We start from the raw sequence: 27,804 nt of genomic DNA, 5'->3' as shown, positions 1-27,804 counted from the left end.
GGTGCTGTAGGAATTCCTATAGTCAGTAGCCTTTAAGTTACCCGCCCACTTGGGCACGGCCTCTTATACTATAAATGCTGATGCTAAGCATTCCCCCTCTCTCTTCCGGCTGCAGGGTTAGGTTGCTGTTCCCTGTTTGAGCAGAGGACTGTGATCTGTGAGTCTACCCCTAAATAAATAACCCTTCATTATACTCAATTCTGAGCTAGTCCATCTTCATCTGATGCCCATGTGGATCTGAACTCCACACCTACCGGGTGGACCAGCTTAAAGGTCTAAAAGGGTCCACAGCCCAGAAAGACTCCCACCCTGGCCTGCTTGGCTTGCTTTTACCTACTAAACGGTTTGTTTTGTAAAACCTCCGCCACATAGGAGCTGGAACCAACAAGCGGGATCTTACAACATGAATGAGTTCTTAAAACACTGAGAAAATATGTGAACCCTACCCTATATAATTTTAAGAAATTTTGTATGATCATCTTCCAAACACTAAGGATGCCTGAGACTGCAGGCAGACTCAAACACTGGTGTGGAGCCTGCAGAGAGTCCAGACAGAAGCCACTGAAGAACAAGAGAACCTGTAGCAGAAGGGCAAGCCAGGAGGATTAAGACAGATGGACGGCCAGGCAGCTGCTCCCACAGCGGGAACAGAACAAACACGGGTTAACTCTGTGAACACGGAAACAGTCCTCAAGAGCCTAGTGACAAACATCTGTTATATTCAAACTAAGATAATTTAGTTTCTTCAACATTTAGCCACTAAAAGATCATCCATAAGACAGACCTAGAAAACTGCCCTTAGCAATCACAATTTTACACTGTTCTTAGACCACTCATCATTCCATACATTCACTGCTGTCTCTGAAAAGACAGCTAGAGAAATAAGTATGTGTAAATTAAAATGTGTTATTTTACCTCTCACCAGTAAGATGTGGAGAAGGGTTTAAGCCTTGCATTGCCTGTCTGTCTAGATTAAACAAGAGGAATAAAATGAATAACACAAATAAAACACCAGGAAAAGCAGAGAACAAAAGTAATACAGATTAGGAGCCAGTAAGTTATGGCCAGGATGTCTGTTTTCACAAATAGAGGTTTATCTGACTAGAGTCACAGCAATTCATTAATGAAGTATTTATGTCTGAGCTGGGTAGTTCCAACAGAGACCATAGACCCCACCCTCAACAGAAATGATACTCTAGCCTGTGCCCAGAAGAGAACTGGAATCTAAGCAAACAGTATGCCCACTGCTGCTACAGTACATGGGAAACATAATAAACAATGTTTCTTCTCTGAAGCTGATAAACTGAGAGGTAATATGTATAGTGCTACGGAAATCTTAACAAAAACATTAAGACTAAAATCAGACTGCATACCCAGGAATGAGGCTACATCTTTAATCTCAGTGCTCTGAAGCAGAGCAGGCAAATCTCTGTGAGTTCCAGGCCACTCTTGGCTACAAAGTAAAACTCTGTCTCAAAAACAAAAAAGGAAAGGAGAGAGGGGGAAAAAAACAAAAACAAAAACTCCAGATTACACCACTTCCAAATTATCAACACAGAAAATACAACAAAAACCTAGGAGAGGCCCAGAGGCCGGCTCAGCAGGTTAAGGCACCTAAGCTCAGAGCGGTCCAAGGAGACCAACTCCTACAGGCTGTCCACTGGCCTCCAAACACATTCCTGTACACATGACCTCACACAAAATTAATTCAGTTTAAAACTTGGAAAGTAACAATAAACAGAATAGAAAACGTCCACTGTGGTGGCGCACCCCTTTAATCCCTATCTTGGGAAGCAGAGGCAGGCAGATCTGAGTTTGAGGCCAGCCTGGTCTACACTTGAGTTCCACCCAGGAACTATACAGTGAGACCCTGTCATAAAAAAAAAAAAAAAGGAAAAAGAGAAAAACACCAAGCAAATGGAAACAAAGCAACAGCCAATACTGGTGAATTCACAATCTAACAATGTCCATGAAATTAATGAAATCTTAATTTTCACGGGCATTTCTACATACCTCGGAACAGGAAACTTACATACATTAAGAGCAATAATTTCTAGAAAGAAGAGAAATTGCCATAAACATTGAACTAATAGATTTCAGCAAATTTTAGTATTTGTAAAGTTCATAATTTAAATAAGGTAATCAATCAGTGACAAGTATAAGTAATATAAATGTTAAATACGCATTATTTATTATATCATACATATGTATATATATTTTATATCCATAGAACAAAAACCAATTAGACTGTCACAAGACCATATTCTGTCTAAATGACATAAAACAAAGAATAAATAACAGAACCTGAGGAAGACCAACAATAGGGTATGCGGAAGAGGTGGCAACTAACACTAAAGGCTGTTTGAAAAGCCATATAGAAACCTACGACTAGCCGGACGGTGGTGGCGCACGCCTTTAATCCCAGCACTCGGGAGGCAGAGGCAGGTGGATCTCTGGGAGTTCGAGGCCAGCCTGGTCTACAAGAGCTAGTTCCAGGACAGGAACCAAAAGCTACGGAGAAACCCTGTCTCGAAAAAATCCAAAAAAAAAAAAAAAAAAAAAAAGAAACCTACGACTATAAAAGCTTCCTAAAATGCACACATATATAAAAGAATCTAAACGAAGTCACCAGATAATGGGCTAGACAAGGCCCCAACTAGACATCCAAGTAAAGCAAGTAAAGCCTCTAGTGCCAGGAATGGGTTACATCATGACCAAAGGGGTCATGGAACACCCACCCCCCAAAAAACATCACAGGCAATTAGTTATTCTCTACAGCCTGGTGGTAAAGCCCTATTGCTGAAGACAACAATGACCTGAATAGTGGGACAAATGTTATGGAAAGAACCAACTATGTTTTAAAAATTGAATTTAAGGTCCACTCCGTGGGATAAAACCCATACCTGAAACTGCCAAAGTGGTCAAAAAACTGGGACTAGATAGGTTGTGGACCTAGGGCAAAATACATTACTATTATTCTGCCAAAGGAACATAGCAATAAAATGACTTGTAAGAGCCTATTACTGTACCCACAGATCAGTACTTCAGTTGACCACCATCAAAGAAGTTTTTTTGTGCATTAGATGGAAATTAATACAGAGAACTACAACTGAACCATGTATACAGAATGAAAGACTTTTGCGCACTCAGTCCTACATGAGATGCCTTCATCAAACTCCTCCCCTAAAGGATCTATGCAGAATCGGGTGGTGGTAGAAAGATTCTGAGAACCAAAAGTGATGTGTGACTCCCAAGGAAATAGTGTCTTATAGACACAAAAGACATTATGCACATAAGTACTCACAAAGACCGGGGTAACAAGCACAAAACCTGTATAATCTTAGGCAGATGAGCTGCTAACACTGAGTGAAGAAGTGGACGTAGGGTCCCACCACTAACCAGGAAGCTATTTGTAATTGATACCTGCTGGCACAGGGAAAACCAGTTTTCTACAATGGAGTACACCGAGCATATCAACCACTCAGAAGCAGCTGGCAAACATAAAGTGAACTACATGTTTTTTCTCTGTGGACTTGTTTATTTTGTTTTCTTATTTTTTTGGTCCTATTAGTCTGTTGGTTTTAATTCTCATTCTTGTGTTTTGTGGCTTGTTTTATTTTGAGAAAGAAAGATAGCGAACATAAAGTTGGGTGAGGAGGGAAGTGGAAAGGATCTAGGAGGAGTCGGAAGAGAAGAAATATGGTCAAACTATGCTGTATTAAAATATTTTAAATAAAAATAAAATGATAATTAATACTCTAACTAATACGTATGTTAAGGTTTTTGTTTTTGAAGATACAGGTTAGGGTTTTTTATTAGTATATTTTATAGGCAATTTAGAAAAGAATACAGACTACACAACAGAAGCCTGAACAATAAAATGCAAATAAATACAAGATCATTTTAATACCTGTCAATCAGACTAGCATAAATGGGCTGAAGCAGTAACATTGCCAACAAGTATGAAAGCAACTCCATGTATACTCTTCTGAAAAGCAGAATCAAATGTTATATAAGCCTCTCATTGGCCGACAATCCTATGCCAAGAATTCAGCCTGGAGGTAGTATCCTACAGTGTACAGAAATGTGTTCCCTACAACGGTCACTGCAGCATTGCTTATAAAATTGTCTTGATGGAACCAAAGTAAAAACTCATCAAGTACAAACAGTGATATGCTGGTAAATAACTGGGCCTGGAGAGCCTTGATTTGTACAGTTTTTGCCAATTTCAGCTAATATCAAACTGTCAAAGTGAAGATACTGGGTTTTGTAAAGCTGAGATGAAATTTGTAGAACTAGATTTTATGAACTGATTCAAACTAGACACTTCCAAATGATATAAATGCACTAGGGTCAGGGAGTCCTCTGGGTAGAGCATTGTCCAGCATGTGCCAGACCCTGGGTTCAACACCAGATATTATACATATACACACGTATGCACGCATGCAGGCCATTCCACTATAATGCTATAAAGCTGTAATTATGATGTGAAAATTTTATATCAACATAACAATACCAAGTACATATTATTGAATTAAAAAGTTACATATTGAAGAGCTTACATTATGAATTATACGAATACTTCATTTACATGTTCAAAAATAATCATACAACAGTGATAACAACACTACACGCAATTTAGTTTGTATATATAACAATGGGAATAAATTGGATTTTCATGGAGTATCTACAGCACATTAGGATTTTCATTTTAAAATAGAATATACCAAAAGATCAACAAATTTGGTTTGATAATAAAAAAACCTACTGAATAAATACAAAAGCAACAGACAAGGGTTAAATTAATTTCAGTAAATATGACAAAAAACTAATTTCATTTGCATGCTTGGAGCTCATAAATTGGCAAAAGAAATGAAGAAACAAAAAAGAAAGAAACCAAGAAATTCAACCTAAAACAAACATGGCCATGATGACTGGCATGCAGATCTTCAGATTATAAATGCAATGATTTCCCCATAACTCTGCTAGCAGTGGGGATTAAACACAACCGTTTAAGAATCAGATTGGCTTTTTTCATATTTCTGACCCAGAAATAGAAATTATATGTATCGGTTGTTCTTGTTTTAAAAGGCTACCCACCCAGAACTCCATCGGGACAATATTTCTTAAAAGGAAACATCGAGAGTCAAGCATTGCTGTGAATGTCTTTAACCCCAGCAGCACGCAGAGGGCAGACAGGCGGGGCTCTTTGAACTTACTCTTGTGAGTGTGAGGCCAGCATGATCTACATACAGAATTCAGGCCAGCCAGAATACATAGTAAGACCCTGTCAGAGAAGAGAGAAGAGGGAAAGAAGAGTGAGAGAAGGGAGGAGAGAGGAGGGGAGGGGAGGGGAGGGGAACAGAGTGGAGGGGAGGAGCTGGAGAGACACCTGAGTGATTAAAAGCACTTGTTGCCCTTGCAGAACCTACATGGTGGTTTATAGCCATCTGTGACTCCAGTTCCAGGGGATCTGATGTCCTCTTCTGTCTTCCATGGGCACCAGGCACACATATAGTACACATACATACATGAAGGCAAAGCACTCATACACATAAAATAAAATCATTTTTAAAGAGACTTGAACAAATTAGTATAATTCCTTTACATAGAGCATTATATGCCAATTTCAGATGCAAATGTGAACTTTATAACACCACATAGAACATGCTTACAACAGTATCAAACTGTACAGTGTGATCATACCTACACAAGAAACACTGGAAAATACAACAGAATAGAAAGGAGCAACACCCAGAAAAAAGTCACAGTTCTTAAGTTATACTGGAATATTTTGGATTCTTTTTTTTTTTTTTTTTTTTTTTTTTGCTTTTTCGAGACAGGGTTTCTCTGTGGCTTTGGAGCCTGTCCTGGAACTAGCTCTTGTAGACCAGGCTGGTCTCAAACTCACAGAGATCCGCCTGCCTATGCCTCCCAAGTGCTGGGATTAAAGGCGTGCACCACCATTGCCCGGCCATTTTGGATATTTTTATTAATTAATTTTAAAACCATCTTTTCAATTACGTATAAAAAAATCTACTATTTCTATAATTTCATGATTATTGAAAAACAAACAAAAATATAATTAAATAACAGAATGGACTGTCATTTACTCAAAGGTTAACATAGAAATATAATGTATTTAAGGATATAAGAAAATTCTCTCCAGACAGTAGTGGTGCACGCCTTTAATCCCAGCACTTGGGAGGCAAAGACAGATGGATTTCTGTAAATTTAAGGCCAGCCTGCTCTACACAGGGAGTTCCAGAACAGTCAGAAACCTTGTCTCGGAAAACCAAGAGAAAAAAAAAGAAAAAGAAAGGAAAGAAAAAAAAAGAAACAATTAAACTACCTGAGAAAATATTAAGTGCTCACCTCTAATTAAAAAAAAATAACCAATATAAATTCAACACTACAAAGGAAGAATATTGGTATTAAATATATATAATAAATATTAAAAAATTGTGTTACCACATGACTCGGGTCTGCTGACTGATGCACAAGTCATTAATTAACTAATCCTTGGAGGATACACTGTAATTTGAAGAGTAATTCAGACTCTGGGGACTTAGAAAAACCCCAGAGAAGACTCAGTTCCAGAGTAAGCATGGTCTGGAGCAGGAAGTCCTACAGAAAACATGCTTCTCAAAGGTCTTTGGTGAAAAGGCATTTAGAGAGGAAGTTTCCCTAAGGAAATATACATAATGTATCATTTCCTCCAATGAAACAACTCTTTAACAAGAAAATGCAAGGTGCTAATCCATTCTAGGAGAAAAGTTATGGGGCCTGTCACTATAAGAAACTGTGTCTTCTGATGTTCCAATCATTTCTAAGGGAACATCTTAAATAGCCCAACATAAGAATCCTAAGAGTGAGCACCAGGGAAGCAGAAGCGGGTGGATCTTTGTGAATCTGAGGCCAGCCTGGTTTACATAGTGAGCTCCAGGACAGTCAGAGCCACAGAGTGAGACCCTGTCTCAAGAAAATAACAACAAAAAAGGTATGAATGTCCACAGAGCACCAGTCATTGGACACAGCAACTACTTCCCCTCCAGCCTTACTACTGTCAGTCAAGACTAGGCTGAGCGAAGTCAGCTAAAGCAAATAATTAGTTCCACCAGAAAATGAGTCATGAAACTACAGGCTGATTTCAAGTATCTTTTTGTTCTAGCACTAGTTCTTTCAAATTACTCACTTTTTTCAAAATACATTTTCCCATATTTTGAGTCTAGAAATCCCATTCAGTTGGTATTGTGGTTAAGTGCAGCTCCATTTTTCAATGCTGGTCTCAATTAGAAACAGACACCAAGCACTCTTTAAAAATGTTAGGGAGCTGGGCAATCGTGGAGAACGCCTTTAATCCCAGCACTCAGGGAGACAAAAGTAGGCAAATTTCTGTGAGTTTGAGGCTAGTCTGGTCTATAGAGTTCCAAGACAGCCAGAGATACACAGAGAAACCCTGTCTCAGAAAACTGAAAAAAAAGGGGGGGGATAAGGAATAGCAGGGTTGGGGATGGGAATAGCACACCTTTAATCCCAGCACTATGAAGGTTAGGAGGCAGAGGCAGGAAGATCTTTGTGAGTTCAAGACCAGCCTGGTCTACAGAGTGAGTTCAAAGACAGTGAGAGCTACATAAAGAAAGCCTGTCTCAAAAAATTAAAAAATAAAAATAAAAGAAATGCTAGGTAAGGGGGCTCAGATGTGTTCACTGATAAGAAAGCTCAGCAAGCACCTGGTTGTGGGGTCAATGCCCAGAGTGTAGGCTCATACTCAAAAATCTTTTTAAAAGTCTACATTAGAGGACTGGGGAACGGTTCAATTAGAGAAATCTTGCCTAGTATGCAGGAAGCCCTGGGTTCCATCCCCAGTACCACACTGAATTGAGTATGGAGGCCCATGCCTATAAATCCAGCACTTAACTAAGGAGATAGAGGCAGAGGATCAAGAATTTAAAGTCAGCTACATAATAAAGTTTAGCTACACAGTGAATTCGGCCACATAGTGAATTCATGACCAGCCTGAGCTACATGTGACTCTAGATGTTAAGAAGGAGAAGATGACGAAGAGGAGGAGGAGGAGGCCACAATAGAACTGAAGATGACGACCCCCTTGATCCTTGATTGCCTCTTCTCTATTAAAATGTTTAAGTTCTTTCAACAAAACATGCCTCTGAGTATCAATCTATCTGGCAAGAACAGCTCAAGATACTGCTTATCTTCTTACTGCTCTGGGCAGCTGAAATGAGCTCTGCTACAGAAGCAAGCCAAATAAAAGCACTTCCTGGGCGAGGGTGGCTCACGACGCACCCTCACGACCTCACAGGAGAGCAGGGTTTTATGCACCTCAAGGAGTTGACAGAAAACAAAAATTAAGAAAAGCCACGGTGGAGCCAGGCTGCAACCTTTCCTTTTAAATGTGGATGGTTCTCTGCAAGACTCTGCTGCACATGAGCTCTGAACTGAACCCTAATCTACAGGAGAGTGACTGCAAAGCACAGTCCCCCACCCAACCCAAGATGCCCTGACTGCCCATCTCCCAACTCACCCCTGAGGACTGAGAATGAAGACCAAGAGATGGGAGAGAGAGGCTGGAGGAGGAAGAAGCACTGGCCTGCTCTTCCTGGTGAAGGCCACAGGGCAGAAGGACAGCCATTTCTCCTTTGCTCCCCTGCCACCCTTCCAGAGCCTGGTGAACACAGCAGCAGCACTCTCTGCCTCTCCACACCTTAGATTCCCATCTCTAGTCTCTGCCCTGTGACTGTGCAACTATTCTCGCCTTACTACTGTCCAACCCCAAGTCCAAGAGCAAAACCAAGAGCCTTATACTACGATGCCGAGAAGACAGCAGGCTTTGGCGACGTCAGTTACCAGCCTGGCATCTCTGGCAGAATCTGGCTCATCTCATTTTTCCCAAGACCTCAGTGAGAGTCCTGCTGGTGTTTCTTTGACTACAGTTCTTCTAGAGATGCAGACAAGGGACACAGGAAGTTGCTTCCTTATGGTTCTTCTCAACTGTGTACATGCCAACTAGAATGGTCCAAATACATCTAAAACAAAAAAAGCATAAAACTCTTTATCTGTCCCTGCCACGGATATTTTCCTGGCTATACTATAAGCCCCAAGGAGGGGTACAGTGATGTAATGAACATGAATGCTCCGCTTACTGCTGCATCTTTCCTGTTTACATCTTTCCTACTAGCTCCAAACAAATACAGAAGACCCTCCAGTGTGTTCCTCTTTGGAATGTGGGGCCTTAATGCCCACCTCACCAGCCTACCTGTAATCACTCACAGAAAATGGCAGTCTCACTTGGGGAACAGAGATTATTTGTCAACTAGTAGAAGCAACGCTTAAAGCCCAGTGAAACAAAAACAAAAGCATCAAGTCAGAGGAAGCTGGCAAGAGTAGTTTAAAAAAATAAATAAATAAAGGACCCCTGCCTAAGCAGACCAGGGAACAGGCACTGCCTCTCCAGCTCCACCCCGTGCCTCCCAGGATATCGCCTTTCCTGTAGGAAGCAAGAGACCCATGCTGATATGACAGAAGGATTTTGATACCACTCCCTGTGAAGACAGAGCTCCTATCAGCAGCACGCCAGGCAGTAGGAGGGAGCGCTGGACAGCTAAAGCCTCATTCCCTCCCAGGCCTTGCTTACTGAGCAGGAGCGCCCTGTCCACCCCACCACCACCAGCAGGGCTGTTGGCATCACACTGAGTTACTGCCAGGAGAGAGAAGATCCAAGCTAGTCTACAGAAAGAAGCCTACCAGTCTGGCAATGCTTCCTTATACAGCCCGTAAAGGAAGTGGAGAGCCCTCCCCTCTCCCACATACTCAGACCCCTCATCCGCAGATGAACTTGGACAAAAAGTAACTGGAGTCCAACTCTACAAAAGAGAAGGGAGTTTCTAAGTTCACATGGTCCTTGGAGATCTTTCTCATTTCATGTCTTTAGTCCACGTTTCTATAGAAAAAACAAACAATCTAAGCAGAGATCACCGGGGTGGGGCAGGAATACTGACTGCCTTTTACAGGTGTGGGGGGGATATACGTCAGCTATTCCAATGGCTCCACAATCGTGTTTAATTATTTCACAAAGCCAGTCTGTGGTCGTTTCAAATCATTGTATGACTTGTCAGTCCTCAAAAATATGCCACAAGAGCTACAGAGCGAAGAGAGTTAATAAGCACTTAAGTATCCTGCAATTCTTTTAAGGGCAAACTATGAACAAGAATTAAAGTCATCCTGTATTATTAGAACCAGTCACAGGAAATGGGTCATCTCTCTAGGACAAGAGGAAAATTGCATCCGCCATGTGCAGAAAGAACACACACTGATTATAAGGCAAGCATTCTGTGAAGTACAGACCTTAAAATGTCAATTCACGTGGCAAAAGAAAAAAGACCACTGTGTCTTTACCTTGAAACACACCAACACACACGCTAAAGGAATGTACCCCAGACTGACTAGGTATAACAAAGAGACATCCTCCCTAATGATCTGTACAGAGATGCAATCAGAAAGAGACACGATTAAGGCTCTCAAAAAAACTGAGACCAGAGTGTTCAAGGCGCTGCCTACCTAGCAAAGATGTGCTGTTACATCACACAGCCGTCAGCCCAAAGGACCTTCCCCATTCCAGCAAGCACACAGCATCCTATTTGCAAACCCAGCAGCCCATTAGATTACCCTGCCTGGCTCACTAGCTCTCTGCTGGTAATCATGAACCAATCTCAAGTCCCTGCCCTCTAGAAAAGGAAGAAGGATGTGACATTCTGTCGGGTAATGGTGCATTTTGCTTTGCAGACCAGAGCCTTTACTCCGATGACAGGGCCCTTCTTTCAATGTGTTGAGGCACTCAACTTCACATACAGCTCACCGCCACATGACATCTAACAGAAACGGGAAGTTCTCAAAGTCTGAGGAAATATGCATGCAGAAACATCTAAGGGGCCTCACTAACTCAAGAGAGAATAAACAGGTGGGAGGTATTCATATGGGATGGGGTACCCAAAACTGTAAGCCTGAAGAAAAGCTGAGCAGAGTACAAGCACCTCTCCAGACAGTTACAGCTACCAGGTTATAAACGGTGGCAAAGAGACCAGTGATGACACTGCCACTCCTACAGAAAAGACTGTACACACACAAAAAATAAAAATAAAAACAATGGAATGTTTTAAAACACAAAAGAAACCTTTAAAAGGAATTCTATTTCCAGTTTTTAACAAATAATGATCAAAAAAAGTCAAATTCTTGAAAAAGGCAATTCATGTTTTCAGTTCTCCAAAGGGGGCGGGGGGGGGGGGGAATCACAAGACTATCTCCAAGGAATGTACATACTGAGTTCTAAACATGACTGCTCACTTCCTGTAGCAGAGCCAAAAAGTTTCACTCTACCCCTTTCTCCTTAATTTGTGGATCAATTATTGTTCCCTTCTGTGAGGTTTCGGGAATCTAATGACATTAATAACACTTCAGATCCCAACCACACCACAATCCATTAAACACTTACTTGAAACTACTTTGTTTCTAAAGCAATCCAACTGGCCACAATCCAAGATTAACCCTGCAATAACTGTGTATGGGACTCTGAAATTTCAAAGGTCTTGTGTGGCTACCAGCACTCCACCGGACCAGCTGCGTCTACGGCTTTCCATCCTGAAGCAATGTGACATTGAAAAATTCTTAGCAGAAAGTGAGTGGAAAGCCAGGAAGACGCAAAGCCTTCCACCTCTAAAACACAGGGCCTCTCTGACTGTGTGCCCTAGGGGCTACTACTCAACAAAGAGAAACAGAAAGCAGAGAACAGACAGACTAAACCCATCAGAAAAAAGGCAAGAAATTCGCATTCATTCTCTCCAACTACTCTTCTTTGTTGTGGGAATCCAGCTGCCTGCACACCTCTACTTATTGAAAATAAAGGCAGGGTAAGGTCACCAGTGCTTGGTGTAATGCTGAGACACAGAGATCCAAGAGACACCACATTTGCCCCCAGGAGCTTCATTCCAGGAGTGTCTCAGTTCCCAGCAAAACATGACCTGATTCAAGGAAACAATGACCATAAACTTAGGAATCACACTCTTCAGACAACCTGCTCTCCCTGCTTGTGGGAATGCCATACAACGCTCTACAATACATTTTGCCTTTTCTTTTACATGAAGAAGCAACAGGAAAGCCAGCAAGATGACATAGGCAACCAAGAAATTGCCTAGAGACTAGGTCCTTCCTGTTGGCACATAACTAAGCAACGTCTTAGGCAGCAGATAGCTTTAGCAGAAGTGATTAACATTTCTTCATGTGGACAGCATCCGATGGGTGGCTATTTTTTCTTAATATATGACTGGGAAGAAAATCTGGATGAAAAGTTTATATTCCAGTCATTGACAAGTATTTGTTTAGTAAGTGGATTTGCAAGAACTTCACAATTTTACTTATGAATGATACTAATTTTGTTCTTTAATACTGAACTATAATGAGGCTGGAGGTGAGCTGTAGCTCTGCAGTAGGCACATGGTTAGTACACATGGGTCCCTAGAGTCAACCCCCTGCATCAAAAGATAAAAATTAAAAGCTTTTAGCAAATACTCCGTGCTGACTTCAGAAACAACAGGTAGTATGAAGGCTAACCCACCCCCCACTCCCCCTACCCCCCACCCCCGCTCTAACTAACATGGCAAGTGCAGTTTGGGTTTACTTTGCTATGTAATGCAGATTCATGACCACTTTGGACAAGAATTCATCTTGTCAGTATGGACAGGTCCTTCTGCCATACTGCCACTCATTAGATAAGATAACAAATCATAAGTAAATGGGAAACACCGTTAGCAACTACCGCTTAGCAAAACAGGGTCCGGGTCTGAGAGCAACTGTCTTTCATGTTACTCCACTCAGCAAAACACGAGAAAATGCTCTGTTTGCTGTACAATTACTGCCACAGATTTAATTACCAACAATCACACATCTTATCTTCTATTGCTATTTCACACTTCCCTAGGATTAATTCTGCGCAAATCTTAATGATGATCAAAAAGCCACTGTAGAAGTTTCCCTTTGATAATTACCACTTGCTTGCCTCTTCAGCCAAGAAATGAGTTTAAACTGTTGCTACAAATGTATGTATCCCTCTCAACCCAATCCACCAGGACTGCAGGAGACAGCCCCGCCGCCTTCTTGAGAAAACATTTCCAACCTGAAAATGGCTTCTCTCTTCCAAGACATCTCCTTCACTCCCGATTTTCCCTCTTCAACCCCAATCATCATTCCACTAACATCAACAGCTCCCTTCAAAGAAAAACTGATGTGGATGCTGGAAGCAAAATCACCCTGGAAAATCCTGTTCATTTCTTCTCCAATATAAAGCTTGGCTGGATCATGAAGAAAAACCTTTTCCCTTTTCTGCTAAGTTTAGCATAGCACAAATAGCCTCATAGCTACAAAACCTGTTTCGGGTCCTTAGAAACTCATCTGTCATAATAATAATAATAATTAATAATAATAATAATAATAATAGTAATAATAATGCCCTAACTATATTTATTGAGTACTTCTGAAAAATGAACATAAGCCACCTCGTAAAGGGGAACTGGGTTAGTATTTCTAAGAAGGAGCTCCTGAATTTGTTTGTGGTAAACAAGATGGCTTCTAGACGGCTCTTCTGGTTCTCTTCTCAACCCCGCCATACAAATATTTGAACAGATTCACACAGAATAACTTCACACAGAAAGACCCTCAGTGGGGCTTTAATTTAGTCCAAAACTCTCTGATGAAGATTCATAATTCCAAAACTGACAGGTGTATGTCAGCTAAGGATAGAGAATACACACAGCTCTGTGAAAAACCTTACTCTGAAGACTGTCAGTCAGAGCTACAGCTTCCATTTCTACATCCTGGCCCCATTTCAGCCTTCAGATATAAATACTTCATTTTTTGTTTTTCTTTAAAAAAAAAAGGGAGGAAATACATACAAATAAATCTTGGTTTTTGAAAATGTAATTCAACACTTATTTTAAAAAGATGAAAAAGCATCAAAACAAGACAAGTGGTCAGTCATTACAGCAGCATCATAATTTGGTATCTCCAGGGCAGGAGGTTCAGGGCAGCCAACCTGACAGCTACTTAAGGGGAATTGGAAGAACACTTAAATGTGCACAAAGCAATACTCTCTAACTTAAGTTGGACAAAGCACCCACTCCCAACCTTCCAGGTCCCTTCTTGCTTTATACCTATAATTTTCAATACAAATTCCAATTCCTAACAGTCTGTACTTAACCACTGAAGTTTCCTTCATGTCGATGTATTAACCACAAAAATATGCCTGATCATCAAAGGAATATTAAAAATTCACTATAATCAATGTGTCATGGGAGAATAATATCCAGTAAAAATACGATGTATTTAAACTAGCCTTTATATGATAAACAGTAATCAAAGTATAGAACAGACTCGTTGTCTTGAAATTTACATTCTATGAGCATGACTGGCCTGGGCCTAGCAGTGCAGGTTTGCGATCTTAGCTGGTCAAGAGAACAAAGCAGGAGGATCCAAATGCGTAGTTTCCCTAGACAACTTAGTGAGAACTTGTCTCATAATAAGAAGTATAAAGTTGGAGCACTTTATACTTGCCTAGTAAGTGTGAGGTGCTGGGTTAGATTCCCATTCTAACATACCCAGCATAAAACATACCATACTGCGCAGGCGTCCAACACCCTGGGATGCATGTGTAACTTGCTGGCTCAAAGAGCTACATGTGACTTTCTTCAAGAGACAGAATTTTATGTTTTCAGCAAGTATTGATTAAGACGACTCTTACAGACTCAGTCCTAGAAGCTAGAATTTAGCAGTGAACAAAACAAACACAGTCCTACCCTCATAAGCTTGCGGAATGGAACAGATAAAAACTGTTAAATGTGTGTGATTCACTCCCAAAGGCCAAATACATATGTTCTTCCATTTAAGACTGACCTAAACACTGCCTATTTTCAATAGGACGAATCCATAAATATAAAGGTTTTGCTAATTTGATGACTAAGGTCTACAGAGTAGAGATTTTAAGCACATGTAAAACAACAGGTCAAAGGGGAGACAGGTAATATCTTCAAGGAATCAAATAAAACTTCCCCGTGATTATTTATGACCTAAAGCATTCAGGGCCATTTGCTCCTAAGAAATTGGAATAACCATGATGTTTCAACTATAAAGGCAAGATATTAAATATCAATTATCTTCTACTATATTCTATATAGAATATAGTTTTCTTTGAGGTGTCAAAGAAAACACACACTAATGTGAATGAATGAAAGAGAACAAGACAAAAATGACAAAGTTAAAATGAAGCTCTTAGTGTGACAAAAAGTCAGAGATTGTTCTTCAAGAAGAATAAAACCAAAATGTGTAACCATAGAATAAATGTGGATCACGCTGGCATAAGTGCAGCATTAGGACTCAAAAGAGCCCAAATTTTACTGTCACACAGATAGCCACAGTTTTGTGATACTGCTACAGTATTAAGAAATAAAAAAATTACGTGAACAATGCATTACAACCCTGTGGAGCAAACCCATGAACGTCAGCCTTGAACTAAAACTTACTTTGAAAACAATTTTACACAGAATTTCATTTCAACACACAGGTGATCCCTCCACATAAACAAATGATCAAAGCTGCAGGAGGAACTTTACACTGTGAAGGAATATTCTGTGATCTCCTCTAGAAACTGTGAGGGAATATATTCTGTGATCTCCTCTGGATGGGGGTTGGGAAAACAAACAACAGAACTAAGGAATGAAGACTTCTCACAAAGCAGCAGGACCAGGAATTTCCCAAAGGAGCCCCTCCCCAAAATCCTTCCTTGTTCAAATCAACACTCAGTAGTCCCTTGCTAAACTAAGCTTACAAAGTCACATCCCCATACACACACACAGATCCACACTTAATGTCTGCCATGACTACACAAATAGTGTGGGCACTGCACAGGGGGAGAAGCTGATCTAGCCTGAGGTCAGTAGCGATGGCTCAGTGATGTCCAGGCTCCTGTTTCTGACAGATAACTATGGTTTTTAAACACTGCTCATGAATGTAGGTGCTGAATAAACAGCAAATCTTTCTCCCACCTCTTACGGTCTGTCTTTGATATGTGAGGTGAGGCTGCGTGAAACCCTGCTCAAAGGTATAATAAGTGAGGGGAAGGCAGCCACACACTTATACCTACCACTTTTTTAGCAGTAAAACTGTGGGGTTTTTTCTTAGCAATCATTTCCACGTTCATTTTTAAAAGCATGATATATTATTAAAATACATAGCATGTAATTAAGTATCTCTTAAGTGTATTCCTTTCTCAGGCATTTAAACCTAGGCCCTCTGGCAAACTGAACCAACTCATAGCTGCTGGGAAACCTCGAGCTGTCAAATTTCAGGCAAATAAGTTTGGTTAACAAGACCTCAAATGCCCTGTTCCTAGCTAAACACAAACATATGAAGACTGTAAACAAAGGAAAATTAAAACCCAGGTCTCAGAGAAAATCTCTAAAATACATGTTTTTCCTCTTAATTGTATACTGGAACACTATATATTTATTCCACTTGCCCTTGCTTTTTCCTTCTCAAAAAAAAAAAAGGCATTCCATTTTTCAGTCATGAGAAGTTAACAGAAATGACAAAATGACAAGGGTGGACAGGCTTTACCGATTTTCCTGTTCCCCTGGTTTCATTTCCCTGAAACCCACCTCTCCATGCTGCCCCTTGCCTTCTGTTCCTTATGAACACTATATTTGCGCATTTACCTAACTGGATTTCAATATGAAGACTTAAGTCGAGGCGAGGAGACAGCGTTGGGAACCATTTGTGAATATATTTTGCTCCTGATTGTAAGCAACATAAGCAGTTCAGTCCCAAAGGTAATGGGTTCCTGGAGCCAGCAGATTGAATGCTCCAGATAAAAAAAAAGGGGAGGAGGGCGCTTCTCAAATTGAAACTAACAATGCAGTATCCTTTTCTTACAGAAATGTTTGAGAAGCGTTATTTTTACTCATACAAATAAACACAAGTGCAGACATTTTTCAGGCCTGTTCCTGCAAAACTGTTCACGCTTCCTACCACAATAGCTTAGACTTATGTCATGCTAGCTTGTACGTGAACCCTGATTGCTTGGTTCTCAACATTCTCACGGAGATAAGAATATAATTCCTATTTGAAAGAGTTGTCTTGCTAACTTCAAATTAACGTAGAATGTTGGGTTGTCGTTTTTGGTTTGTTTTTTTTTAAACGGGATTAGAGGGAAATTTTCTCGCATTCTTCCCGTTTTTCTTGGAGCCCAGATGGCAAGATACTAAAATGTCCGTTTGAAACAAAAGGTTTCTGTTTGTTTCCAGGAGAGTAACTAGAGGCTGCGCTGGTTTCCAGTAGAAACTGCAGTGAATTCAGGCATACATCTGGGTCGCCTCGTTAAACAAAAGATACCCATCCGCTGTCAACAACCACACAGCACAACCCTCCCTGGTCCTTCATCTTTATCCAGAAGGAATGGTGCAGAAGAGACGCCTGTCACCAACCACCGGCCAAGCAACTCTTGTGGGGTCGCTCCTCTCAGTGGCCTAGACGACAGTAGAGCCCATTTGGGCTAACCTTTCCCGCCCCGCCCCTGCCCAGTCCATTAGCCGGGTTTCTCTGGAGCGCCGGCCACGGCTTCCACAGCACCTTTTCCTAGCCGAATCCAGCCCTCGGTCTGCTCCCGGTTTCCACCCTTCCCTCTCCACCCCACAACGCGCCACAATGGACGCTGGCGGGCCACCGCACTGCACGCCATCGCCCACCCGCGCCGCTCGCGCGAACGCTCAGCCGTCCCGCACACTGCTCGGCCCTGCCCGCCACCGAAGGCGCACGCCGCGGCTCCGCTCAAGGCAGCCCCGGCCCTCGGCCCCTGGGTGCGCGCGCGCGGGTGCGGGTGCCGGCCGGGGGCGCGCGCGGGGAGGGCAGCGGCTAGCCCGGGGCGGGGGGCACCCGGGCCCGAGGGCTGGACTCACCCAGCAGCAGCAGCTTGAGCTCCCGGCGGGCGTCGCGCTTGTCCCTGCGCAGCTGCCGCTCGATCTCGTCGTTGATCCTCCGGGCTTCCTTGGCCTCCTCGCTCAGGCAGCACGCCATGATGGACTCCAGAGTCATTCTTCCGAAGTGCCTCGCTGCAGCCCCGCCGGCGCCCTGCTCACACGCGCGCACACACACACACACACACACACACCCTCCGCCCTCGCTCCCCCGAGGCAGCGGCAGCCGCGGAACCCAGCCGCCCGGGCGCGAGTCCGGGACGAGCTCAGGGGAGCCGCGGTGAGGACGACGGCAGGGCCCGCAGCCCAAGCGGGCCGGGGACGAGCGGGGGCAGGGGGCCTGGGGCGCGCGAGGAAAGGCCGCCGCGCCCGGCCGCGCTCACACGCCGCCTTCCCGGGGAGCGCGCGGCCCTCCTGGCGCCCCGCGCCGCCGCCGCCGCTGCCCTAGGCTGTGCGCCCAGCGGCCCGAGCTCATTCACCGAGGCGGCCCCGCAGCGAGCGACCGCCGACGGCTCCTCCGCGCGCCCAGCGCGTCCGCTCCTCGCCGCCACCCGATTCGGCTCCGGGCGCCCTCGGCCTGCCCGCGCCCACTCGGCTCGCGCGCAAACCGGGCAGCCGGCCGCCGCGCGCTCCCCGCCTCCGCCCCCGCCTCCGCCGGACGCCCACCCGGCCCGATTGCCAGGCGCGCCGCGGCTGCTCAGTGCTCGCCCTCCCCCTCGCCACACACACACATTTTCTCCTTTCTCTGAACTGGAGCACAGATCCGGGAGGGAGGCGGCGGCGGCGCGAGGAGGGCGGGCGCAGGGGGCGGGCGCAGCGAGGGAGGCGGTGCCGCAGCCCCTCCAGGACGGCTCGAGCGCTGCTCGCCCCGCCCCAGGCAGCTCGCCCCGCCCCCGGCTGCCCGCCCCGCTCCACAGCCACCTCCCTCCCGCGCTGGCCCGGCCGGGGCGCGACGGTCACGGCCGCTCGAGCGGGGCCGGCGGGCGAACACCGACCTTCGGCTGCCGCGAGCCTTCGGGGCGTTGTCGGCGAGAACATGGCGGCCTCGGCCTGCCCCTCCGGCCGCCGGCGCCGCAGGATTCCTGCGCGGTGCCCACGCGCTGCGCCTCGGGCCGCCCTGCAGCCCTGCTGCCCTTTCCTATTTCTAAAACGCCATTGAGTGCCTCGAGTGGCCTCTAACCCTAGAGCCGTCGTAGAAAGTGGGGTACTCTGTACCATGGAAGAGAAACGATTCTTAATGACTCCCAGGGGGTGGGGGGCAGTTACCGAGAGATTTGTGGACGGAACTGTCCTCGGTATCTCCAGATAGGAATCTGAATCGGAAGAGAAAAATGAAGCTGCCCAAGTTTCCAAGAGCCTCCTGATAGGTTCCAACTTTTCGGGTCACTGAAGTGCTTTCTGTCTTCCACCAGCACACTGTTAAACAGACAGGATTGACCCTTCTGCACCTTGACAGTTAAGGATGACGTCTGGGAGAAAGCCAAGTAGTACAAAATAAAGGGGCAGAGGCGGGTAATGGTGGTTTACGCCCATAAGCTACACATTCAACAGACTGAGGCAGGAGGATTGCTACCTGAGCAGTATGAGACCTTGTACCAAAGAAAAGGGGGAGAAGACAATAAAAAAAAAAAACTTAATATCGTTGAAGCAAAATTCTGTTTAGTTTTTACACTTCTAATTTGAGACAGTTTGCTAATAAACAGAAAAGATCTTGTTCACTCAAGGTTCTATTTGGGGGGGGGGGTGTTCATTCAAATTCAGTGTGTCTCAACAAGAGGTGAGATTCGTATGATTTTCCTGCCTTTATAGAAGCTGAGGCCTTCACATTTTGTGCTTCCCATGAACTGCTCCTGTTGAACCAGGCCGCAATGTAAGGTCGTAACTACAAATTCAGAACGAACAATCTTGGACGCCTAGGTCTTTCCTCCAGTTTGCCTTATTCTCCACCTCTTTGGTGCGTGCACACAATCACTCGCTAAGCCAGGACTCAGATGGAGTTGTGGACATAAAATCTGTATGTTTTAAGCTCTACTTTAAAAAAAAAAAATCTGAACCAAGACAGCAAAGAAGACCTCTCACCCCTTTTATATCAGCCCCTTCACAGAGCTATTAGATTTGCTGTGAAAAGTAAAAGCTAAATGGCTGAAGACTAAGTCAGTAGGCAGAAAAGTAAAATGGCTTCAGGGAGGAACAAGTAGTATGACTCTCTGTCTCTCTGTCTGTCTGTCTGTCTCTCTCTCTCTGTCTCTCTGTCTCTCTCTCTGTCTCTGTCTCTCTGTCTCTCTCTCTCTCTCTCTCTCTCTCTGTGTGTGTGTGTGTGTGTGTGTGTGTGTGTGTGTGTGTGTGTGTGTTCGAGGGACACAAAGCACTGGGAAACAAAATTATCAACATCTCAGTCTGGTTTCCTAAGGAGCCTGAGACAAAGGGTGTCATTATGGTGTCAGTGATGTGTTTTGGCTTAATTGACCTCTTTGTTTCATCACTTCTGTCTCAACCTCAGGGACGCCCTCTGGCACTTACTAGACATTTAAGTGGTGAAACAACCAGTAGGAGAACTATCACACTTCGGGAAGAAATAAGGAAGTAAGGAACACCAGCAATACTCACAAGATAAAGCTATATAAGGACATGAAGAAGGAAACAGGAAGAGAAAATTCCAAGCTTGAACCTAAATCTATCCCAAACCCTTTGATGGTATCTGGAAAGCATTTGCCAAGCAAATAGCCCCATAACCTTAATCAAACAAATGTAGTCCATACAGAAACTCATTATGGTGTTGAGTGTTTTCTAGAAGAATAGACTCTAAATTATGCAACTAAACAGGGTTCATATTACAAAATTCCAGTTCATTAAATCAACAAACAAGGATTAGCTGCCTGCTTTGAGTAAACACAGTTAAGATGCAGAAAGGAGGGCTCGGAGCCTGCAGCGTCATCCTTGCCCTCCTCTCCGCGGGCATGTAGTGGCTCCGAACCAAGGCAGGAGAAGGCAAAACAGAATTGATTTGTGTGAATGTTGAGTAAAGGTGATAATCCTGTTTGGAAGGGTATGACATCACAGGAAAGAAGCATTTCAATGTACCCTAAAGAACGTATAGGATTAGCTTAGTGTGGAAGTACTCAGGCCTGTTTGGAATACCAGTCTGACCCACTGAAGGAGAGACTCCACGGGAAGGAAGAAAAAGATGAAACAAAAGAATAATAGAACAAAAAAAAAATAATGTCTTTCATAAATGTGTATGTTCGCTACTTAAAAAAAAATTCCAAATCAAAATCACCGGAGACAGACTGTGGGATGATAAGCCATTCCAAGAACTAGAAGGTGATTACTGGGTGGCTGAAAGGCAAACCACAAAGTCCTAGAAACTCTGAACTTCAGAGAAAACAGACTGTTATCTCCCCTGTGGTATCCCATGTCAGAAACCTACCTACCCAACGCACCCCAGTCTATTGCCCAGTCTTGGGGGATGAGAAGAGAGAGGGAGGGAGGGAGGAAGGGAGGGAGGGAGGGAGGGAGGGAGGGAGGGAGGGAGGGAGGGAGGGAGGGAGGGAGTGCTGAGAATAATAGTATTCACCACCATACCCAGCCTAGAACAGATATTATTTTTTAATTAATTCTTATTTTATTTTATTATTTTGTATATGGGGGCTTTGCCTGCTTCTATGTCCGTGCACCATGTGTGTGCCTGGTGTCTGCAGAGGCAAGAAGAGGTCATCACATACCCTGGAACTGGAGTTACAGATGGTTGTGAGCCATCATGTGGGTGCTGGGAATTGAATCCAGGTTCTCTGCAAAAGCAGCCAGAGATTTTAACCTCTGAGCCATCTCTCCAGCCCCAGGACACATATTCTTTAGATGTTGAATAAGCGCAAGCATGCCACCACCTACATCACTGGCAAGCACACTTACAGGCAGCCTTTCAGGCGGTGTATTATGCCAGGTGCCCGAGGCACACAGAGCTCTTAAAGACTTATAATCTATTTGGGTAGACAGTCCACACAGATAAAAGAATAAACAATACAAAATTAAAAGTCCACACGCATAAGAGAATAACCAGTGCAAACGAGAAGCACTTAATGCTAACAATGTATCAAGAATGACTTGCTCACACAACTCATTCAGAGTGGAAGTTCCAAGTACCGTTAAAATCAACCAGGGAGCATGGGTAAGCAACAGATGGGGAACCTAAAAGGCCGATTGGAAAGAAGTCTGAGACAGTGCTGATACTAGATCAGATCGGGAAAAGGTGCAGAATTGCCAGCACCACTCCCTGGTGGAGAAATAAAGAAGTCTTAACTCCTCAAGGAGTAAGGTCAAATGAGAAAGCTGTAGATGGTGCCACCTAGAGGAACAGTTCTATAACCCCAAAAACAGTATGATGTGCTGTCTAGTTGAAAGCCTTTCCAGGTCAACTTGAAGATGAAAAACCTGGTACAAAGCACACTGTCTCTTACAAGAGAGAAGACATATGTTGCAAATCCAAAAGATAGCCTAGATGAAACAGACTACCTTGGACATCCTTGCTTTAGCAAGCCCTGAAAATGCAATTTAGACAGCCCCCTGACTTTATCCAAATATATTTTGTGCCTGCAGAAGTATTCTTTGTCCTGTAGAAAGGATCTCACTATGTTGCTCACACAGTTCCAGAACTCTGGACTTAAGCAATCCTCCTGCCTCATCCTCTTGAGAAGATGGAGCTTGAGGTGCCCACCACTGTGCCCAGAAATATTGACTCAGGTACTTACTAAAAAATCGTAGCTGTGGCCGGGCAATGGTAGCTCATGCCTTTAATCGCAGCACTAGGGAGGCAGAGGCAGGCAGATCCCTATGAGTTCGAGGCCAGCCTGGTCTACAGAGCGAGTTCCAGGACAGGCTCCAAAGCTATACAGAGAAACCTTGCCTCAAAACACAAACAAACAGACAAAAATCTTAGCTGCCTTCCAGAACTTGAACAACAGGGCGTACCATAGGCTAGGGATGTAGATGCAGGTAGCGTGCTTGTCTTCCAGAACTTGAACAACAGGGCGTACCATAGGCTAGGGATGTAGATGCAGGTAGCATGCTTGTCTAGCACTCGTAAGGTCCTGGGTTTGATCTTAAACAACCCATAAAGCAGACTTAACAACACATGTCTGTATTCCCAACACTCAGGAGACAGGAGGAGTAAACATTTAAGATCATCCTTGACTACATAGATCCCGGCCAGTCTGAGCTTAGGAAACCCTGTAGGGGTGGGGAGTGGAAGAAATGGAGCAGGGGGAGGAGCAAAGGGAGAAAAGGAGGAAAGGGAGGAAGAGGATGAGGAGAAGAAGAAAAGGGAGGGGGAGAAAAAGGAGGAGGTGGTGGAGGAAAACGATGAGGAGGAGGAGGTTGAAGAGGTGGAGAAGCAAAGAATTAGGAGAAGAGAAAAGAAATATGGATTTCAGTTCCTAACCAAGAACTTGAAATCCCATGCCCATAGTAGCAGTTCTGACCAGGGCAGATCAAGCCCCACTGTGTGTCCTCTGGACCAGTGCACAGTCTCTTTAGTAACACAGCTGCCTACCTGTGGGCACTGCACATGAGATGCTGAGTAGAAGGCAGAAATTTCGAATGAGTGTGTCAGAGTGATTTATTTCTCCTTTTCTATTTCCATATATCTATATCAGATAATCATTTACCCCATCTCCTTTAATGATTTTCGTGTACAGCTTTAAAAGGCTAAGGTTTTTGTGTCTGTCCTGTTCTCTTCTGAGTCCAATGCCTAGAATAGCACCTAAATTTAACAGGTGCTTTAAAAACACTTATTTATTAGAAGAATTAAAAGTAGATGTTTTAATCAAAGAAATTGTACATTGGCTACATGGGACTTGGCCTCTCACTAACTGCCCACACCACTTAGCCATTTGGTACCCATGAGAGCTTGGCTTTTTATGTAAAATATTCCTCCATCCAGTTTGTCGAATCCTAGCCTCAAATGAGTTCACCAAGGGAAATCAGGCATCATTAGGGAATCAAAACAGCTGGGGAAAACTTTGCTGCTCAAACCCAGATGGAAACACATATTAATTCCAAGCCAACTTTATAAAAAAGTTGTTATTTCTGCCATGAACTCAGTTATACTTTGGATAGCAAGACGCAATATATGATCGAAGTCGCTAGTTACTCACTGTGTGATAAATTAATGACACAGAATATATTGACAGAAAACATATAAGTAATTAAAGTGTGTACTAGTCTGTCTTCTCTTTGACTAAAATGATCTTAATACTAGCCTATCAATAGCTATTATTCTTTAAGTATTTCTACCTGCCATGTTAAGTGGGTCAAGATGTGATAGCTATTCAATTTTTGTTTGTGTGTTTTTGTTTTCTCGAGACAGGGATTTCTCTGTGTGACCCTGGCTGTCCCAAGCCTCCCTCTTTAGGCTAGACTGGTCTGTAACTCAGGGATCCACCTGCCTCTGTCTGCCAAGTGCTAGGATTAAAAGCATGCACCACTACCGTCCAGCAGCTATTCAATTTTAGATAAATATAAAATGTCCCATCTAACCACAAAATTGGATAGAAAATATTCTCTTATTCTTTATTTCTTGTTTTTTCCCCTATCTGTCACAGCCACCAAAATCCCTTCAAGGCACAAAATTTCTGTAAGATCCCTTTCGTAATAGTTGGTTTCCAAATTATTTCCATTTTCTCATGCGTATGCCAATTTCTAAGAATCAAATTTGTGATGAACCCACTGGGTACTACAGAATGAGCTCAGGAAGCAGTCTTTAGGATGGCTCAATACTAACATGATCCTGTTTTTTTTACATATTTTGATGTTTTGTTATTTAAATACTTAGGTGGACTTTTGCATTCATTTTTATTTCAAAGTAATGCATTAGAATATTATTTATCTTGATTATTGAAGTTTTTGGTACTTGAAATTATCCATCCAAAGTGAATCCTTGATCTTGTCCTGTTCTTGATTTAAAGTTATTGGTCAGGGGCTAGAGGAATGGCTTGGTGGTTAAGAGCTCTTTCTGTGCTTGCAGAAAACCCATGTCTAGTTCACAGCACCCACAATAGGCAGCTAGCAACTACCTGTTCTCCAGTATCAGGGAAGCCAACTCAGTGTGGCCTCCAACGTCACTCACACTCAATAGCACATACACTCACACAGGCTTATGCACATACAAAAAAAATTTAAATAAATCCTTAAAGGCACCAGTGAATTGACATAAAAGTGAATAATTGTGATCATTTTAGCGGTCCTGTCATTTCCAGAAGACATGGTTCCACCGCAGTCTACCCTGACTTCTGACTCTCACAATCTACTTATTCTTCTCCTGTGCTCCTTGAGTTTGGTCAGTAGTGAGTTTCTGCAGTAAGTACCACCCACTCACTGCACAATCAAATGTCTCTGATAAAGTCTGAGAGGTGCACTCATCAATGGTGTGGGAGTTTGCATGAGCACATCCCCCACAGGCTTATAGATGTAAACACCTGGTCCCCAGTTGATGGAACTGTTTGGGAAGAATTGGAAGGTGTGGCCTTGTTGGAGGAGGTGTGTCACTAGGGGGTTGGCTTTGAGGTTTCAAAAGCCCTCTTCAGGCTCAGTGTATCGCTCTGTGTATGCTGGCTGCCTGCAGACAGAATGTCAAGCTGTCAGCTCCTGATCCAGCACCATGCCTGTCTGCTTCCCATCAGCATGGACTAACCCTCTGAAACTGTAAGCAAGCCACCAAATAAATGTTTTTGCTTGTAAGAATTGCCTTGGTTGTAGTGTCTCCTCACAACAACAATAAGACACATGGGTAGAGGGATGTGAATTTAGAGGGCACTTTGACAGTATGCCCATTTGGCAGAGTAATAATAATAAGTTTATCCTGGTATCCGTGAGCTCTCCAATCATGGGTGAAGAATTATAGCACCAAGCATGTGTTTCTTCCAATAGAGCAGGCCTTAAATCTGGTCAGAAAGTAATCCGTTATCCCTATAATATTCCTGCCACTATTGTACCATATTCCTACGCTAGTCATTATTAGAGTTCACAGGGTTCGTAGCTGGGTAAGACTGTTATAGACTTTTCTCCCAAGCATCCTGCATAGCACCGTCTATTATTATGAACCAACAGGGAGGAAGTGTCTTTGGGAATACCAATGCTATTTCTCCAAGTCCAGTGACATACATGTGGTGACGTCAGCAATAGAGACTTGCCATCAAGTTCTAGTGTGATGTCCCCTTCTTTAAAATGAACTAGTTTCTATAGGAAGCTATCGTTGGCCTCTAGCTTTTCTGGTCTCAAAACGTGAACTCAGGCTGTGGTGTAGCTCAATGGTAGAGTTCTTGCCTTCATGCCTGAGGCTCAGGTTCCATCTTTGGTACTAAAAATGTTTTTCATGTGTTTGTATTTCATGTGTTTGCTTTCACATCTATCTGAGTACACGTATGGACAGGTATGCACACCCATGCGCGCGTGCACACATACACACTACACACATGTGGAACACTAAAGTTGATGGAGGGGATTTTCTTTCGTTGCTCACCATCTTATTCTTTTTAGGCAGGTTTCTCAATCAATCTCAGAACTTCCCATGTGGCTAATCAGCTTGCTCTGGGAATCTTCACTTTGCTGTCTGAGGCTGGAGTTACAAGCTGTCTGCCAACAAAACTATGATCCTCTCGCTTTCATGGCAAGGGCTTAAATCACTGAGTAGTCTACCCAACACATATTCACAGTTTTTGGAAGGATCAACCAAGGATCTACCCTTTTACCTGTTCTCAGGAAGCGCATAGCCATATTGATAACATGGTATTTCTGCAGAGGCACTAACATGCTCCATCAAATCAAGGCCTAAGGTTTAAAAAAAAAAAAGCAGGCTGTCTCCTTTTGCATATCAGGAGTACCTGGGGAGCATGAAAGAGCACTAGTGATTGAACTCTGGGTGAGCTTTCGTGTATGATTGGTAATGTTTCTGTCCTCCAGGTATTCTAGAGTGCAGTCAAGATTGGGAGCAGCCACAGAGTTCCTGTGAGAAACCAGTGCTGTCTCTAGGCCTCAGTGGGTTGGGAATAAAGCCAGAATTACCAACCCTGCTGGGAAGTAAGGCCAATTCTGTTGAGAGCAGGGCTGCTCATCACTTAACTGGACTGAGGCAGCTTCCCTGGCCCCACTCACCACCTTCCAAACCTTTAGCACTAGTAATTCCCCTTTTCCTTCGCTGTTTTCTTTCTTTCTTTTCCTTTCTTCCCTTGCTTTTTCTCAGTTTCACACAAGCAGTCTTCTTCCAGGCCTTGACCATCACAGGCAACTGGTTTCTCCGGCTGATTTCCAGAAACATGTGCATCTCTTGACATAAGTACTTCTTTCAGAACAGTGGTAGGCTGCTTGCCTAGCATATTCGAAGTCCTGAACTCATCCTCAGACCCCCAATAACAACAACCACAACAACCATAGCAACTAAAGTTACCTGAATGCTGTATACCATTCAACTTCACCTATAATTTGTTCTTCTCCCTTACAACATATCAGGGATAGGCCTGTCAAGCACTAGGGTTTTTTGGTTTTGGGGGGTTTTTTTGGTATTAAATAGTGTTCTATAGTGTTCTGTTAGAGATCCTCGCTTTCTTTCTTGGCTGGCCCTTTGTGGATGGTTATTTATTCCCAGAACTGCACTGCTTTTGTTATAAATATTTATGTACCTAATTTGTTGCTTTTCATGAGTTTTTAATTTATTAATGATGCTTTAAAATTAATGTCGGTGCCCACTTGGTGTCCCGCTGCTTATCTATGATCTGTTAAACAG

General features: G+C 43.4%; 1 protein-coding gene across 1 annotated transcript in view; it reads right to left on the bottom strand.

Moving 5' to 3' along the window:
* The window catches only part of LOC142850286 (guanine nucleotide-binding protein G(q) subunit alpha), a 235,972-nt gene extending 217,585 nt beyond the window's left edge, over positions 1–18,387 (bottom strand). Inside the window, exon 1 of the mRNA XM_075973634.1 lies at positions 18,015–18,387. Coding sequence (XP_075829749.1) covers positions 18,015–18,150 — 136 coding nt within the window. The 5' untranslated portion in view covers positions 18,151–18,387. The remainder of the gene's footprint in view (positions 1–18,014) is intronic.
* Between the last annotated feature and the right edge of the window lie 9,417 nt (positions 18,388–27,804).

Source organism: Microtus pennsylvanicus, chromosome 5 (assembly GCF_037038515.1).
Source record: "Microtus pennsylvanicus isolate mMicPen1 chromosome 5, mMicPen1.hap1, whole genome shotgun sequence".
NCBI classification, from domain to species: domain Eukaryota; kingdom Metazoa; phylum Chordata; class Mammalia; order Rodentia; family Cricetidae; genus Microtus; species Microtus pennsylvanicus.
Note: the sequence above shows the minus strand (reverse complement) of the source record. Positions and strands in the feature narration are given on the sequence as shown.